A 17,635-nucleotide genomic window follows, 5' to 3' on the forward strand; every position below is an offset into this window, starting at 1 on the left:
ACCGGAGTCACGCGGTCGGCCGGCGGGATTGAGAGCCCCTCACTGCATCACCGGCAATCAGCATTGATCAGCATCAATCACATCATCCCGACCGCAGTTGCTTATCAGTCCGCCATCTCACCATTCACCGGTCGAGTTTCATCATCTCCGAGCACTAGCGTCTGACATCCTGGACCTCTTATTCTTCCAGATACTCACTTGATTCAATTTGAGTCGTGAAACTGGTGGTTCAGGCTTGTGCGACATGCAGCAGAATCATCAGTGCCACTTTGCAAGATCTCTCGCCTTCAGCATCTCCGACACTTTCTACATTAAGGAAAGTGATAACCAAAGCCAGAATTCTCTCGTTGTGGTTCTCAAAAAAACCCGAAATGGCTTCACTTCAAACCAGGCTTGCGATCTGGCTTTGGGGCCCTGACCCCAAAGATCGAGCACTGCTGGCCAAACTCGACGTGACCCTGCTCCCTTACTTCTCTCTCATTTGGTTTCTCTTCGGCATCACCCGAGCCAGCTATTCCTCCGCCTATATCAGTGGCATGAAGGAGGCGCTGGGATTTGAGGGGAAAGAGTATAACTACATGAACACGGCGTATCTGGTCGTCTACGCGGTCTTTCAAATGCCAGGGACCAGTTTGCTCACTGTGGCGCGGCCCAAATACGTCTTTGTCGCTGCCAATCTTACCTGGAGTATCTTGACCTTGATCACATACAAGATGACCCGTGCCTGGCAGGTGATTCTATTGAACGCGATTGAGGGAGGATTCTCAGCCATTGCATAGTAAGTGGACTGCAGAGTAGAGTAATCCAGCATTCTCACTGTCAATAGTGTTGGTGCCCAGTTCATTCTCGGCTCGTGGTACAAAAAGTCGGAGCTCGGCATCCGCGCGGCTGTATTCTGCGTTCTTGGCCAGCTGGGGACCATGTCCGGTAGCTGGATTCAGGCAGGACTGCTGGCGACGTTGGCGGGAAAGGGTGGTCTTCCTGCGTGGAAATGGATCTTTATCATTGTCTCGGTGATGACGGTCCCAGTTGCGCTGTTTGGTAGGCTGCACGCTGCACGCTTCTCGAAGAGACGAAGCTGACAGGTGAATCAGGTTGGGTCTTTATTCCGGATCTTCCAGCACACCGCGCAGCATGGTATTTGACCGAGGAGCAAAAGGAACACGCCGCGACTCGACTGGGCACCGTGTCCAAAAAGACTTGGGATCGGACAGTATTCAAGCGAGTCTTGCTCAGCTGGCAATTCTGGCTCTTGCCATTCATCTTCATGCGTGGGTCTGCCAACCCCCATACAATCCATTCTAACGCCCTGCAGTCTACTCTCTCAGTGTACAAATGCTGCAAAACAATGTTATGGCTTACTGGCTAGCCTCTCGGGGATACACAACGATCCAACAAAACAACTACCCGACCGTCATCCATGCAACCGCCATTCTCGGCACCGTCGTGTACGCAGCCATCTCTGACAAACTGCAATCGCGCTGGGAGGTATCCATCGCCATCGGACTAACATTCGTTATCGGCTCCGCAATTCTCGTGTCCACTCCATCCACCGATGCAGGCTACTTTTTCGCCTTTTACCTCCTCGGCACCACCTTCGCCCCCCAGGCCGTGTGGTACTCGTGGATGGCCGACGTCACGGCCCATGACTTCCAGCTGCGGGCTATCACCACCGGGTTCATGAACTCTTTTGACTTTGCCTTTGTCACCTGGTGGCCTTTGATCTTCTACCCTGCCACGGATGCCCCGAATTTTAGAAAGGGGTATATTGCCAGCTTGGTCACCGGGGCGCTGACACTCCCGTTTATAGGACTTATCGCCTACCTAGAGAAGAGGGACACAGCACGGGGAATCATCGGGAGAACGCCAACTACTGGCCTCCTCACCGAGGAACAAGATACTCCACGAGAGGACGAGCAGGGAAAGCCAGTGGATACACCTGTAAATGTGCACTCGACTGAGGTGGGCGTATAGTGATCCAGTATACCTACACCCCTCCCTATACCAATGCGCAATCCTACAAAGCACAAGAACACGGATAATAGCCAAATACGAGAATCATCACCTATAGAAAACCATATCAACTCAAGTATCAATTTCACACCACCATTTTTTCTACTCAATCCAAACATACCATAACATCTCACCATTCAATTTTACCCAAAAAATAAGATCAAATCAAATCAAAGAACTTTTCCCCGCCACTGCTTCCCCCCTCCCCCTTACCAAAAACCCCACCCCCCACCACCACCCCAATTCAGTCCCCCTTTAAACCCCCCTGCCAAATCCCATCCTAAATCCCCACCCCTCCCCCGCACCCACCCCCCCAAACTCACCCCCCACCGCCACCGGAACAAGAACCGGCGATCCCACCAACGGAGTAAGAGCCGGCGTAGGCGGCGGCGGCGGGGTGAACGATTCCCGTCGTGTGATTGATGGATGTTGACGAACACACAAGGGGGAGAAGAAGTACCGGGGGAAGAAGCCGGGTGGGAGAGAAGTCGGGGTTGGGTTTGTGGGGAGGGAATGAAGGGTTGGTTTTGGATGTTCTGCGTGCCGGTTGGGGGTGGTGCGGGAGGGTTTGGTGGGGGTTTCGGTGGTGGTGGTAGTACTATTCTTGAGGAAAGAAAACGGGGTGGTTGGGGACATTTTGGTGGGTGATTGGCAGGTTCTGTATTTTGTTTTTTGGAGGTGGTGGAGGGGGTTGATGGAGGTGGAGGTGGAGGTATGAGGGAGGTATCAGATTGAGGTATGAGGGGATGTATGAGGATGGTAGAAGCGATGATAAGTTTCAGGAGTAATTGTGAGGTGTTTATACCGTTCGAGACTCTCGTATTTCGGAAGTTCCCTAATGGAGATATGGTTGATGGGAGGATGGTTTCAGTAGCATTGTGGTATATTCCAGATATCTAGTCATTATGGTATGGAAGCCGCCAGTAGGAGTCTATTTTAGGAACCGTCCGAGGGAGTCTCCCTGTCTCCCGTTGGATTATCCCTACTGGGTATCTGGTCTGGCTAGACCGCTGGAGTAACATGGTTCACTCACAAAGGCGTGGATACAAACAAAGAAAGTGGCAAATCCCAAGCGGTAATTAAGTCTCCATTGGATAGACAAAGAATGAACTGTATGGCTGAGTATCTCCCAAGGAACGGTTCTTTGTCTTGAGCCACATGGATCATGCTAGGGCCATATATAAGAATAAAAAGGCAATGTGTTTGTTATTGCTACTAGGTCCAGGCCGCGTTACAAAGCGCCTCAGTAGGCATCGCGCAACGCGAATTTAGAATCATGTGGTCAAAGATTGAGTGAACGGCCGTGGAGGGCTTGATAAAGTACTATATTTAAAGACTCCATGATGAAGCACTTTCAAAGGACCCGGTTAGGTAGCATAAAACACAGTTATGTGGTTTGAACAAGTGAATTATAAGGGCCTAGGCAAGTAACTTAGAATACGGTACCATGTACAGAACTAACTGAATATATATTGGGGGAGTACCCCCTCCAGACCCCCCTTCTTTTCAAAGAGGCCGAAGCGGTGAGTACTGGCGATATCTAGATCACCTGACAGTATATTCGAAGAGCCAATGAGAACGCGGGACCTGTCTAACCATCAAACATCATGTCCGACCTCAGAATGCACCCCGCTCCTTTTCAGTACTCAGCCGAGCAATGGGCTCGTTACTGCCTCGAAAACGGTACCTCCGGCTCGTATCCATCAAACAGAGTGGACAACCCCAAGATGCATCCCGATAATCTCTATGGCCCGGTCGAGGAATGGACTCGTTACTGCATCGATAACGGTATACGCTTACCGATCCCATCGTTCCCGGAAAATGCGATTCTCCCGGACGAGAGAATACAACAAGACATCAATAAAGCTTGGGAAAAGTCCTCCCGTCAGACTCTGGAGGCTGATGGTGTGTACTGCTCTCTTTCCGAACCTGCCTGTTCGATACTTAACACCCTGGTTTATCCGTAGGGCTCGAATACCGTGTTGATATAAGTCAATGTGCTATCCAGAGAGAAGGAGACCCCGATGATAAGTTCACCATTAGAGCCTATCGACCCAAAAACACCAAATACCACGGTGTTCCCCTCCCCCTCTATGTCCACTTTCACGGCGGTGGCTTCCTAGCAGGCAATCTGGACACCGAAGATGCGACCTGTGTGCGCATGGTTGCCCAGCTCGAGGAAGCAGACTGCCCCGTAATCGTCATTAGTGTCGGATACCGTGTTACATCAGAGGCACCACACCCGGCTGCCTACCAGGATGCCTGGGACGCCTATGAGTACTTGGAGCGTAATACTGATATCATGTTCGGGGGCGACGTTACCCATGTCATCGTTGGTGGGGTGGACGCTGGGGCAGCGCTGGCACTTCACTTGGCGGTGTTCTCAAACTTAGTCTTCGACGAAGGGATGCAGAGGGGTTTGACAATTATTGGGTTGATGCTCTGTAGCCCCCGGTTGCCATATATGGATGCAGAGGGCATGGGTATTTCTGGAGAGCAGGGTATAGATGCCCCCATTTGGCCTCAAGCTTTGCATCTCATGTTTTGCAGAAAGCTGGCTATTTATGACGTGCAGAGTCCGGAGTATGTGCTCAATAGCCTCACGAAGTATGAGGGGTTGCCAAAAACAGGTGTCCTAATTACGGGGCAGAGCTTGCTCAGAGATCAGGGCCTAAAGCTGAGAGACAGACTGGAGGCCTGTGGGTAGGTTTATTTTTATTATATTGGGGCTTTGCTGATAGTGATAGGGTTCCGGTTCAATGTCGGATTTATCCCGGATTGCCCCATGACTTCCGACGGATAAATGAATTGCCTACGTGTGTGAAATGGGATGAGGACATCGTGGAGGGAATCAGATGGTTTCTGGGTCTTGGTCCTGGCTGGGATTCGCCCGCCCGGGGAAGAGATCCATATCCTGGTGCATGAGTTGAAGAGCTGAATTGATAGTCTGATTGCTTGTCTGTTATTGGATAGTATGTGTTTGGATCCGAGACGCAATAGCTGTGTCACTTACGAAGTGCTTGTTCACTCACGTAGGCAAACTCATTCCTTTCCGTATCGTACCGAACTCCATGCTTCATCCATGCCTCGTTATCCGAGTACTGGTCCAGGTACCAGGTAACGTTGCCACCAGTGAATTCGGCATCAAGGAAGCCCGACCCCAGATACCCAAACCGATTCCCACTCCAGTACTCAATATCATAGTCACTCAGTGTAGGCGTCCTCAGTGCCTCGAAGAATGACAGTCGAGACCCTGGCCAGATGACGACTGGGCCGTCGGTCCGGCCCTGTTTGAACCAGCTGGAGCACGGATCTGACCAACAGGTTCGCGGGAGAAATGTGTGAGCATGCTCGACGAAGTCTCGCACAGCGGATGACTTTGGACTCAGTCGTCGGATATGTTCCTTACGCATGCGTTTGACGATTTGGATGAAGTGGTGCGTCAAGTGGGAGATAATAGGTAGGATGGACCCGTGGCCAGTCGGGGCATAGGGGCCTGAGTAGGTGAAATAATTTGGAAACTCGTCGACCCCAATGGCCAAGTAGCTGGTGGGGAGGGTTGCCCACTTGTCGGACAGATTCGTACCATTTAGGCCGATAATGGGAAAACGCGGTCGGTACGATGTATCGAACCCTGTGGCACAGATGATGACGTCCACCGGATGCTCGATCCCAGTTGCAGAGTCAATCACGCCTGCAGGTGTGATGGCCTGGATCCGCTCAGTGAACACGGTGGTTTTATCAGAGGCCAGGGTCCTAAGGTAGCCGTTGCCCGGGGTTGGGCGCCGACAGGCGACATTGAAGTTCTTTGGAATGATCGCATCCCTAACGTCTGGTTTTGATGCGAGCTTGTCGCACATATTCTTGTATGAGGACTGGACAGTGTCAATGATGCTCTAGATGCTTTTCTGGGGACATACAGCATTGGCTTCATCGGATTCCGCCGTGTTGCGGAGTGCAAGCTTGAACCGCTGATTCAACTCGTGCTCAATGGACTTTTTGTACCGATGGTACTTTTCGCGATCATGGTCGAAATCAATCTTCTGCTCGGGGGTGTCTGCAAATGTTATGGGCCGTCCAACTATGGTGGATGACAACTTACAGTCAAAGTTCTGCCCGTCCTTCCCAGAGAAGCGCTGTGCGAAAGCAGAGGTAATCCAGATTGGGCTGCGCACCCAGGTATACAAGTGCGACACCTCGTTATGAATAGAGGCAGCGAGTTGGATACCTGAACTGCCGGACCCAATCACTGCTACCCTCTTGTTTTTGAGGTCGAATTCCTCCGGATAAGCCGCGGTGTGGAACAGATCCCCTTTGAACGAGTGCAAACCCGGAGTATCCGGCCATTTCCATGAACTGTCATTCGTCAGTAAAAGTGACTATGGGAAGCAGGGTACGAACTTGAGGAATCCAGATCCGTTGAGGAACAAATCACACTCATCCTCCCACTCAGTCGTGTCCCGTTGCAACCTTACCACCCACTTGCTTTTTGCCTCATTCCATATCGCCGACACTACACGAGTGTTGAGTTGGATGTACTTCAACATGTCCTCCTCGACGACAATCTGCTTTAAGTATTCCCAAATCTCCTTTGCGCTGGAATAAAAGCTCGACCAATTCGGATTCGCGCGCCACGGAAACGAATAAGCAATACTCGGCACATCGCATGCACATCCTGGATAGCGATTCTCGTACCATGTACCGCCTATATCTGCATTTTTCTCGTAGCAGGCGATTTCTACGTCCAGCCCTGCAAAGGCGGACGGAGCGTAGTGGAGGAAGTCGATCCCGGCTGCTCCAGCTCCCAACATGACGATTTTGAAAGGCTTATCCGGTGGTGGCTCATTGATGAGATGGTCAGAGACAACATATCCACGATCGGATGCCTTGTCCCATTCTGGATGATGGACTGGTCGGGTTTGAGACGATGGATGAGGGCCAGGAGTGTTGCTTCCGAGACGGAGGTGGCTGGATAAGCCATATTTTTCGAACACTGGGTTTGATTCTGGGACTGGATCGATGGAGCCCATGTTGGGGTTAAAAGTATGTCTGGTATGGAGAAGATTGTGATTAGCTGGTTTTTGTGTGCGACGGACAACGGGGTGCAAATATATAATCTGTCATCTTCCGTCCTGTTATCATCCCTGCCAGCCAGGCTTATCATGTGAAGGTTGTCATGCTGGGCTTCACCGAGGACCCTTGCGTCTGGCTATCAAGAATCAGACTAGCAGAGAACCAAGGGTGGGTTCCATGGATGCTGCAAATCAGCGTGAGGGGAAAGTGAGGGGATGGAAGCCCGGTCGGAGACTAAGCCGATGGTCGCGGCCCGCGTGAGCCAATGCGTTGTGGACGGGTGTCGGCTATTGCTCCCCTCGACAGGATCTTATAGCGTCGGATATCCTCAGCGCATGCATACAGCCTGACCATTTCTTATTACTTGATTGAATTAATCAGAAGTCCGAGTCTATCGGCAAAATGCTCGGATTCCCCAAGTCCGACCGTACTGTCCGGGTGCGCCTAGTTGACACCACGACATTGATGACAGTTAGGAGCGAGGTACTCGTACAACCTGTGCAGGCTGGCCATGAAATTTTGAACCTCACAGATGTCGCATTTCTCATCGAGCATGAAGGAACCAATCAAAAGGTCATGTTTGACCTCGGGACGCGAAAGGATTACTGGAATCTCCCCGATGCGGTCCGGCTGGTCTTCGATCAAGGCATGCCGTCGGCCAGAATCGACAAGGACGTTAGTGAAGTTCTCACTGAGAGTGGTATTCCTCTGAGCGACATAGGTGCGAGATTTCTTACTCGGAATCACTGGATTGACGTTTACCTGACCTATAGGATCGATTGTTTGGTCTCATTATCACTGGGATCATATCGGAAATGTTGCTCTCTTTCCCCCGTCCACATCGCTGTATGTTGGTCCAGGGTTCAAGGCCGAGCCGCGTTTGCTACCTGGCTTCCCAGATGACCCTTACTCGCCTGTTCCGGCGGACGCATTTGTAGGGAGGGACTTGGTTGAGCCAAACTTCGCGGATGGATTAAAGATTGGAGGGTTTCGCGCGCATGATTTCTTCGGAGACGGCTCTTTCTACCTACTTGGTAAGTAAGGTGGATGCGGTTAACAAGAAGGTGACTTACTTTTTAGACACCCCCGGACATTGCGTTGGCCATTTATGTGGTCTTGCTCGGACGACGGCGGATACCTTCCTCTTCCTTGGTGGCGACATCTGTCACTTTCCCGGAGTCATCAGGCCAAACGTCAATTTGCCTTTTCCAACCCACATCCCGAAGGAGTCACTAGACGAGGACTCATTCTTCCCAGCACCATGCCCTTGTAGACTCTTCTCGGATCACCACCCTAGAGTCAAATCTGACCAGAGTCAGACGCCGTTCTACGAGGTGTCCAGTTACGAAGCAACCGCTTTTACCGACCCACAGCTTGCTCAGCAAACGGTAACCAAGCTCTTGGAGTTTGAATCCTCTCCGGATGTTTTGATATGTATCGCGCATGACACGGAATTGCTGCGGCATTTGCCAACGTTGAATGACTCGCCTTCCTCTGACCTCAACGCGTGGAAGGAAAAGGGATGGAAGGAGAAGATTCGCTGGGGATGGGTCAATGAGCTACCACGGGCTGGTCATCCAGGTAGGAAACCACTCGTCGAAGGCTACTGGCGGGAGGGCAAGGTCTGGGAAGAGGCAGTAGAGACGCTTCGTCGAACGTGAAGAGATTTTGTCACTGTAAAGACGGATCGACATGCCGCATTTATATGACGATAGAAGCCCCAGTCTTAGATTATTGAGACACACATATTAGACAGATCAATAGACAAGTGAAGAGATTCAATGTGAGGGAGTGCATGATAGCATGATGTAAACGAGAATTATCGAGTGATAAAGACTCCATGAGAAGGTGCATCCGTCAAAATCAGGCATGTGGCAAGGCTAGTGAAACTGAAGTGAATACCGCTGGCACAGGACCGGCTCTCTACTGGCCTACGATCTTCCATACCCCCCTCTACTCCTTTTGAACTCCGATTCCGTGCTTAGCGTCCCTGTCAATCTTCCCAATCTCACAAAAACGCCAGTCAAAGCAACTCAAGATGTCATCTAGTAAAGTTCGTCCGTCTCCACTTCATGACCTTGAAAAAACCGAAAAGTACAGCGACTTGGCCATCGAATGTAATGGAGAAAGGTTTGCGGTGGATAGGGCCATTGTCTGTCTACAATCTCAAGTTTCTCTGCTACTTGGCAATGTCAACGGTTATCTGTGTGCACTTGGACGATTATCGTGATGGATTATCGTCAATGACTTCGTTTACTTACGGGACATGTTCAGATCTTGCAACTCATGTGATGGGTCGGAGGCCTGGCAAGTTTCACTTTCTACGAATTCAATATCCCGCAAACCGTGGTCTTTGCATTATTCATTAGGTGTATAGCATCCAATGCTAATAACCTGAATGACTAGTGGCAAGCTTTGATATTTTATACGCCATGTCTTCTGGACCTCGTTTTGAAAGAGCGAATTGTCCAAATGCGAGACACCTACATCCGAAGAATCCAAGTCTACAATATTCTGATGTATGGCCGCATTCTATTATTCCATTGAAGATATCTCATTCTCAGTATACGGCGTGGTTGGTTAGATGAAGCCGATGAGTCATGCAGATCTGTCATTCGATACCGCTCCTCAATTCAGACACCGAGCCCGAAGACACCTCACCACATTGCAATTGCTTTCAACAAACACACCATTGACAGATAACATCCGCACCATGTCAAAAGGCAATATTGTCATAATAGGGTTCGTATATCCTCAAGTCGCGAGCCATGGCTAACGGGGGTAGTGCCGGGGTCATAGGACTCAGCTGTGCCGTGCGACTGGCCCGTCAAGGCCACCCAGTTACCGTGGTCGCACGAGATCTCCCAGGCGATTACGACATCGACTACGCATCGCCATGGGCGGGATCTCACTTTCGGCCCGTACCAGCAAGCAAACCAAAGGATCGTCTCGAGCAGGAACTGATGCGGGAAACCTACAGAGAATTGCAAGATTTGGCGGGCCGACATCCCGAGGCAGGCATCGAATTCATCCCTGCTGTTGAATACTTTGATACTGCCGACCCTGCGTACTTTGATAATAAACTTGTTGGAGAGAATGGATACGCCTCTTGGCCAGGGTTCCGGGTACTTTCTCCATCTGAGCTGCCGGCCCAGTATGAGTCGGTTAAGCTTGGAGTCACCTATACGGCCTGGGTTCTAAACTCTCCTGTCTACCTGAAGTGGTTGAAAGGTATGGCTGAGGAGTATAGCGTCAGGTTCATACGCGCAAAGCTGGCAGCAATTGAGGAGGCTGTCTTCATAGGCAAAGAAAGCTTGGGTGGTGGCAATCATGAAGTCGTCGCAGTCATCAATGCCAGCGGTCGGGGTCTCAACGATCTAAATTCTTTCCCGTCGCGCGGCCAGTTTATCACCGTGTCTAACCCATGTGAAAAGACCATCAGTCATCACTGGGCCGACGGGTCGACAACTGTCATTATTCCTCGCCCTCTTGGAGGCGGAACTATCATAGGGGGGACTAAAGAGCCACGGAACTGGTGAGTTGGTCCAACTGCGATCGGCGAAGCGATTCGTATGCTGATTTCTTAGGTCACATTGTGTCTCGGACGCCGCGACAGCGTCAATTGTTTCTAGGGCTGTCAGGCTCTGCCCGGAATTGGTAGAGAATCGCCTCGACGATACCAATCACGGTCTCGACATTCGTCAAGTGTATATCGCTCGTCGCCCTATGCGGCAGGGTGGACTGCGGCTAGAACGAGAAGATTTGGCGTTCCAAGACACCTCGGAGAATGGAATGAGCAATGTGCAAAAATGGATTCGAGTTATCCATTGCTATGGGGCAGGTCCAAGCGGCTTCAAGCTTAGTTGGGGAATTGCGAAACGTGTCCAGCGCTTCGTTACGGAGACCTAATGTACCGGGTTGCTGTGTTATTGAGGGTCTTATCAAGTCAAATTGAGTATTAGCACTGCAGGTTCCACTCTCTATCGAGACGGCAACCGCTGTGACCCGACATGTGGATAGTGGTCACGCATGGCATCTTATCAGCTGGGAGAGCGACCGCTATTACCCTGCGCCATGAAAGTAATACTAGTCTCATCCTTTGCCAATCAGTACCGCACAATCCAATAACAAAGTTCGGATTACTCGGTACTTATCTCGAGTTTTAATTCAATCTCCTCCTGCTTCCCTTTGAGGATAGCGCATTCTTCACCCTCACCCTATCCTTCTTAAGATATGACTCTGACCCATATGCATCCCTTGAACTTTGCCCAGTTTAATTGCAGTGACTGAACAGCGAACAATGATAACACTCTGGTGCATCGGCATTTTTTCCTTCTGCATATTGCTTTACCAGCGACTATCGAGCCCCCTTCTCAAGCTTCCTGGTCCGTGGTGCACCAATTTCACAAGTTTGGCCATAAAGTACCATGAATTTTCGGCCAGTCGTCGTATATTCATCCATCGGCTTCACAAAGAGTATGGACCTGTCGTCCGAATAGCACCAAATGAAGTTTCCTTTGCGAGTCTGGATGCCATTCGAGAAATCTACGCATCTGGTGGCAGTGGGTACGACAAGACGGAGTTTTACGACCTGTTTCGGCAGTTTGGAATCAAGTATGTGCGTCCTTCGGAGGCGGGAATATACTAACACGTCCAGGACTATGTTTTCTACACTTGACAAACAAGGGGTTAGTCTTTTCATATGTTGAAATCACCAGCTGACACCTTGAAGCACAGTGAAAGAAAGCGGCAGCTGGCCGATCGGTATGCCATGTCGAACATTATGCGAGAGCATCATGTGTCGGCTATTCGAGACAATGCCAAAGCATTTGTAACCAAATGTGTGACAGCTTTGAGTGTGGATGTTTACGTATGTTGATCGTTCTGGTACTACTTCCAGCTAACATGAACAGGTTTATCTTCATTGTTATGCACTTGACTGCGTAACAAACTTCATGTTCAGTCCTGCTGGATTAAAGTCTTTGAGTAATCAAGAGGACTTTGATCTGATGCAAGAACTGACATACCATCACAGTTTGCAGCGTAGGTCAACCATTATAAAGCCCGAAGGCTCGCTGACCAGTACAGAAAACCTGCTGCATTATTATCTGCCCCAGCTGGCACCATATTTCCCTTCGTGGCTGTTGCCTCGTCGCGCTCTGAGAGCCAACGAGTATGTCCACAGAGTGACTGCTCAAACTGATCCGGAGGAATACAGCTTGATTGCTCGTCTCACGAGAAAGGATACATCCCTTTCGTTGTCACAAGTAGCAGCCGAATGCAAGGATCATATGGCGGCCGGCATTGATACGACTGGCGATGGTCTGTGCTTTCTGATGTGGGAGTTGTCGCAACCGCACAACTTTCACTTCCAAGAACGACTATACAAAGAGCTTTGCTCTGCGCCTGAGGATATGTCTATTGACCGTCTGCCATATCTGGATGCTGTGATAAAAGAGGCGCTGCGCTGCGCACCACCAATTCCGATGTCGTTTCCTCGCTATGTTCCGAGCGGAGGCAGAAGAATTGATGGAAAGCTCATTCCCGAGGGAACAATTGTCAGCTGTCAACCGTACACTGTGCATCGTCTAGATGAAAATGTGTTTCCGAACCCAGACCGATTTAATCCTGACAGGTGGATGGAAGAGGAAGGTCACAATGAGCGCAACCGACTGTTCTTCGCATTCAGTACTGGAGGCAGGGGATGTGCTGGGCGAAAGTAAGTTACCTGTGTTCATTGTGGTACTCGTATCTGATTGCGACAGTCTGGCAATGATTGAAATGAAGATTCTGCTTCAAGAGGTTTATTCTCGGTTCCGAACGACGGTGGCACCCGATATGTGCGGCTCCATGGAGATTGACGATCAGATCATCGCTTCTCGACCTAAGGGAGAGACTTGCAAGCTGATATTCACTCCTCGAGTGGAAGCATAATTTTAACACATGGACTTATCCCCTGCAACCATCTTGATGATGTAACCCTGCTGATCCTCTTCATGGGAGACGTGGAATTTGCCCAACAGGGGCCGATCCCAGGGCGGTGATGGGTTCATTATCCTACATAGAATGCGGGGTAAATAGATCGGCAGTGGATATTGATGACTCTACGATCTATTTCAACTGAACTGAAGCATCAATTCAAACAGAGGACAATTGATAGGAGCCTTAGAGCACTGCCGTAGACTTAATGACTTCGTGGGAACATTTCCTGCCTATTAGAAGTGCTCTTTTTATCATCACGTTGTGGACATCTCCATTCGGCAAGCACTCTTAGAACAATAAGCGGAGTAATTCTCGGCCTCACTTACCGGCACTTGGTCCGTATGATCTGCATCTCAACCCCCTTTTCCAAATGTATCTACTTGTAATAGTACACTACACAGGACCTGGGACCGAGGTTCATCATTTCACCTGGGATATAAACACCTTCGAATTTCCCTTCACATATCTCGATGTATACAACAACTACGCCTTCCACATAAATTTATCAAGAATACTACACACCACCATGCGCCTCTCCTCCATCTCAAACTGGACCACCTCAACCCTCCAAACCCTCCTCCTCACCTTTCTCACACTCCCCACAACCACCTCCGCCTCCACCACCCCCTCCCCACCCTCCCTCACCTTCCTCTACACAGCCTACGTCCAATGCGAATCCACCCTCATGAACTCCCCCGGACCACACGGCATCCGACGCACAATCCCCATCGTAGGCGGAAACTTCACTGGTCCTCGTCTCTCCGGTACCATTCGCTCCCCTCCCCCAACCCCATCCCAAAATCACCACTAACCTCAATACCAGGCAAAATCCTCCCCGTCGGCGCAGACTGGGGCCTCGTCGACCCCCAAACGGGAATTTTCAGCGCCGATACCCGATACAACCTCCGAACCAATGACGGAGAGAATATCTTTATTCAGACGTCGGGGCCGAAAGCGCCCAGTGGGAACTTGCATCTCAGGTTGGTGTTTGAAACGGGGAGTAGGAGGTATTATTGGTTGAATGATGTTGTTGGTATGTTCTCTTGCTTTTTGGGGGGTTGGGATGGGATGAGAGTAGGCTGACTGGGGTTAGCGGTGGGAGTTCTTACGAATGTTGGAGAGACGGGGAATATGAGTTTTTTGAGGATTGATGCGTGGAATGTGAGTTTTTCTTATGTTGGTGGGTGTGTTGGGGATGATGGCTAATGGGGGTAGATGGCTGATGATTGGAATTCAACGACTTTTGTGGATTCACCGGGGAGTTCTGAGGATACAGCATAAGATAATTAAAATTTTGGGTTAGAAGGGTACATTTGGGGGATAAGGGAATCCTCGGAAAAGTCTCTTTTCTTGTGACTGAATAGTCAACATGGGCATCATCAATTGGTAGTGTTACATCTATCTATATTGTGAATCGTATAGAATATAGAAGGATTAGAAAATGTCTCCTCAAAATATAAATAAAGATAGATGTTCTTCGAATACAGCAAGCGGCAGGCTGTTTTGTTGTCACAGCAGTGGCTCGGCCGACGCGTGCGGGGTAATCCGAGATAGCGTCGGCCTAATCAAACCCGTCACCCAAGGTCCTTATCTGTCCCTTTCTTCCCTCATCACCTCCCACAGTCCAAATAACCTACACTTTCCATCCCCCTAACTGCAAAATGGCCTCAGAAAACCATCCCTCGCAATGCCGCCTTTCCACGCGCATTTCCCTACGATGGGTCCCCGAGCCCGCCTTTGAAAACACCGACACTATCGTGATGTCGGTCGCGGGATGGTATGTCGACTTGCGCGTGGACAAAGAGTCTGGGGGTATTGATTGGGCGATTGCGGGTCGGCGTGTTGTTGATGACAAGGATTCTAGTATGTATATCTCCATGTCTCTGCGACGGAACTAACATGAGTAGGTCGGGTGGCATTCACCCACGAGCTTGATTGTAGAAACTCATTTGATGCGGTCGACTGCGGCACCTTTTCTTCGCTTCCTAATGGAGATGATCTAGAGGAGGGGGAGATGCCTCGAGCTGATCTCCCTGGGTGTCCGGTGGCGCAGTATGAAGAGGTCTGGCGAGAACTGAAGTTTAGGGATGGACCGGAGGGCCATAAGGGTGTTTCGTGGGTTCTCGAGTCAAAGGAACAGCCCCTTGACGAGGGAGAAGAGGTTGAAGTTGAGAGGACCTTTATTGGAAGAATCTGGGGCACGTATCTGGCTCTGCGCCAACTGCAGGTTCATAGCCGCCCGAAAGGTTCAGCCACGACAATTGTCAAAGAGGGAAAGGATGTCAGTGCTCGGAGAGAGGAGTGGAATGCTTCAGGCTGGCGCGTCAAGCATTCCCTAGGCGCGGACGCTCTACCATCTATGAACGATATTGAAGATGGTTCATGGAAACTCGGTCAAACAGTCACAGTTGCAGAAAAAGAATACACAGTTCGTGCATTTGAAAGTCTAAGGTACGTCACTTCGTCTATATACAGATTATTTTATATGCTTACAGCTCGTTGCTCAGAACGTAGCGGTATCTGGCCTTGCCAGCGTTCATGTCCACAATGGCCTGGTTGGCCTCCTTCATGGGGCGCTCCTCGATCCAAGGGCGGACGTTCTTCTGGGCAGCCAACTCGAGCATCTCGCGGATCTCGTTGGGGCCTCCGATCAGGGAACCTCCCAGCTTGAGACGCTTGGCGATCAGAGAGAAAGCGGGGATGGTAAGGGCGCCGTCCTCGGGGGCACCGACCTGGACGAAGCTACCGTCGAGGTCGAGAAGAGCGGCATAGTCGGACATTGGCATCTTGGACGAGGAAACGGTCGAGACAATCAGATCAAGAGAGCGGGCGTTGTTCTTGGCCCAGTCGGCATCATCGTCAGTGGCGATGTATTCGTCGGCACCGAGCTTGAGAGCATCCTCCTTCTTGTTGGCCTTGCGGGAGATACCAACAACCTTGGCAGCACCCAGAGCCTTGGCGAACATGATACCGAAGTGACCGAGACCACCAACACCGATGATACCGACGCGCTTGCCGGGAGCACAGCCGTAGTGCTTCAGGGGAGAGAACACGGTGATACCACCGCAAAGCATAGGGGCGGCGTGGGCAGAGGAGATTCCGTCGGGGATCTTGATGACGAAGCGAGAGGGAGAGCGGTGGTAGAGGGAGTATCCACCATAGGACTTGCCACCGTTCTGGTAGACGCCGTTGTAGGTGCCAACCATGCCGTGGCGGCAGTACTGCTCGAGGCCAGCAGCACACTCCTCGCAGTCACCGTTGCGGCTGCGGCAAGAGTCGCTCTGAGCACCAACACCGACACGGTCTCCAACCTTGATGTCACCCTCGGCCTGGGAGCCGACGCGAACAGCGACACCGACGATTTCGTGACCAACACAGCAGGGGTACATGGTGGGGCCCTGAATCTGTTAGTACTCGTGCATACTTGGTGCATCGAGGAAACATACCCATCCGCTGCCGAGAGTGTGCAAGTCGGATCCGCAGATACCGCAGTGGGAGACCTTGATGTCGACATCGGTTTCCTCCCAAGGCTTGGGCTCGAAGCCTTGCCAGACCATGTTGCCCTTGACGGACGAGGCGTCCAGGCCCATCCAGCCTTCAAATTTGTAATCGGAAGCAGCCATTTTATTCACGGGTAAATCCAAGGGGTAACACGGGGTATTGTTGATGGTTGATTCTCCGGGGGTACTCACCCTTTATATAAGAACTGGCAGACTTGGATTGACATCGCAACGAGGACAAGATGCTTAGCAATCGAAATCAGCGATCCACTTGAATTTGATGACTTGGATGACAGTGGAGAATTGAAACCATGCTGCGAGTGTGGATCGACGGTATACAGCCGTCGGTTTGCTGCCGAGAATGTACCTGGAGGCAACCACCATGGCAACCTGTCTGAGGGTTGGGTATGGTACGATTACTGATCAGGGGTTGAATTTTCAACAATGGGGCAAATTGGAGCACGTTTCTGGTTCATTGGACATTCTGTCGGGCGAGTTCCATCATCCGGCTGTGATCCATGGACACGGTACGCTAAGCGCCGCCCCGCTACGGAGTTAAGAATAAGATGCTGACAGGAGCTGCAGCGACGGTTTCGACAAAGTTGAACAGATCGCAACTTGGGTATGATGTGATAACATTCTCTATGCTGCGATGCTGAGATATCTGTCAAGATAACAGCTATTTACCTCGTGGTGACTGAGGAAGTGATGATTGAGCTGAAATATATCCGGAGTTAATACCCGTTTATATCCGTTGCAACACGGCCGGGTGTAAGCTGACCTCATGCCGATCTTTTTCCGGAAGTCTCGGCTTCCATTGTTCCATGAGCTTCTATTTGCCGTCCGTGCGGTAAGCCGATTGCCACTGCTGCCGCCACCACGAGGTATCCAAGTGAGGTTCAATCAAAGTTTGATTGTGAGCCACGCGTATGCCACAGTGAACCCTACACAGTACTCCTCGTCTAATAGCAGAGATAGCCAGCATGAAACAGATTGCACGTTGCTGTGAACTGTGAATCCGTGACGGCATGAAATGTCTCAATACCCACTTCCCTGTTTCAACGCCG

General features: G+C 50.7%; 7 protein-coding genes across 7 annotated transcripts; 6 read left to right on the forward strand and 1 right to left on the reverse strand.

Annotated features, from left to right (window-relative positions):
• Positions 1-102: 102 nt before the first annotated feature.
• Positions 103-1,974, forward strand: BO94DRAFT_566581 (pantothenate transporter; the record flags this gene model as incomplete). The annotated part of the gene is made up of 4 exons (XM_025614568.1): positions 103-778; positions 827-1,041; positions 1,095-1,271; positions 1,316-1,974. Exons 1-4 carry the CDS (start codon positions 372-374, stop codon positions 1,972-1,974), a joined length of 1,458 nt encoding a protein of 485 aa, XP_025466880.1. The 5' UTR covers positions 103-371.
• Positions 1,975-3,544: 1,570 nt separating this feature from the next.
• On the forward strand, positions 3,545-4,948 carry BO94DRAFT_518414 (alpha/beta-hydrolase). Its single transcript, XM_025610033.1, has 3 exons — positions 3,545-3,918; positions 3,981-4,716; positions 4,761-4,948. The coding sequence occupies exons 1-3, from the start codon at positions 3,621-3,623 to the stop codon at positions 4,936-4,938; spliced, it is 1,212 nt and encodes a 403-aa protein (XP_025466881.1). The 5' UTR covers positions 3,545-3,620; the 3' UTR covers positions 4,939-4,948.
• Positions 4,859-7,283, reverse strand: BO94DRAFT_493997 (flavin-containing monooxygenase). Its single transcript, XM_025609216.1, has 4 exons — positions 6,415-7,283; positions 6,116-6,369; positions 5,934-6,070; positions 4,859-5,888 (listed from the first exon to the last, which is right to left on the reverse strand). Exons 1-4 carry the CDS (start codon positions 7,041-7,043, stop codon positions 5,019-5,021), a joined length of 1,890 nt encoding a protein of 629 aa, XP_025466882.1. The 5' UTR covers positions 7,044-7,283; the 3' UTR covers positions 4,859-5,018.
• Positions 7,284-7,408: 125 nt separating this feature from the next.
• On the forward strand, positions 7,409-8,837 carry BO94DRAFT_536002 (MBL fold metallo-hydrolase). The gene is made up of 3 exons (XM_025611915.1): positions 7,409-7,807; positions 7,860-8,120; positions 8,167-8,837. Exons 1-3 carry the CDS (start codon positions 7,489-7,491, stop codon positions 8,745-8,747), a joined length of 1,161 nt encoding a protein of 386 aa, XP_025466883.1. The 5' UTR covers positions 7,409-7,488; the 3' UTR covers positions 8,748-8,837.
• Positions 8,838-9,854: 1,017 nt separating this feature from the next.
• BO94DRAFT_467430 (FAD-dependent oxidoreductase) lies at positions 9,855-10,995 on the forward strand (the record flags this gene model as incomplete). The annotated part of the gene is made up of 2 exons (XM_025608205.1): positions 9,855-10,621; positions 10,674-10,995. The coding sequence occupies 2 exons, from the start codon at positions 9,855-9,857 to the stop codon at positions 10,993-10,995; spliced, it is 1,089 nt and encodes a 362-aa protein (XP_025466884.1).
• Positions 10,996-11,386: 391 nt separating this feature from the next.
• On the forward strand, positions 11,387-14,456 carry BO94DRAFT_566585 (cytochrome P450; the record flags this gene model as incomplete). Its single annotated transcript, XM_025614569.1, has 10 exons — positions 11,387-11,700; positions 11,744-11,774; positions 11,819-11,956; positions 12,000-12,129; positions 12,175-12,805; positions 12,852-12,926; positions 13,579-13,832; positions 13,892-14,101; positions 14,162-14,229; positions 14,284-14,456. 10 exons carry the CDS (start codon positions 11,387-11,389, stop codon positions 14,347-14,349), a joined length of 1,917 nt encoding a protein of 638 aa, XP_025466885.1. The 3' UTR covers positions 14,350-14,456.
• Positions 14,457-14,729: 273 nt separating this feature from the next.
• On the forward strand, positions 14,730-15,739 carry BO94DRAFT_467768 (uncharacterized protein; the record flags this gene model as incomplete). Its single annotated transcript, XM_025608222.1, has 2 exons — positions 14,730-14,931; positions 14,976-15,739. The coding sequence occupies 2 exons, from the start codon at positions 14,730-14,732 to the stop codon at positions 15,737-15,739; spliced, it is 966 nt and encodes a 321-aa protein (XP_025466886.1).
• Between the last annotated feature and the right edge of the window lie 1,896 nt (positions 15,740-17,635).

Source organism: Aspergillus sclerotioniger, assembly GCF_003184525.1.
Source record: "Aspergillus sclerotioniger CBS 115572 chromosome Unknown BO94scaffold_16, whole genome shotgun sequence".
NCBI lineage: Eukaryota > Fungi > Ascomycota > Eurotiomycetes > Eurotiales > Aspergillaceae > Aspergillus > Aspergillus sclerotioniger.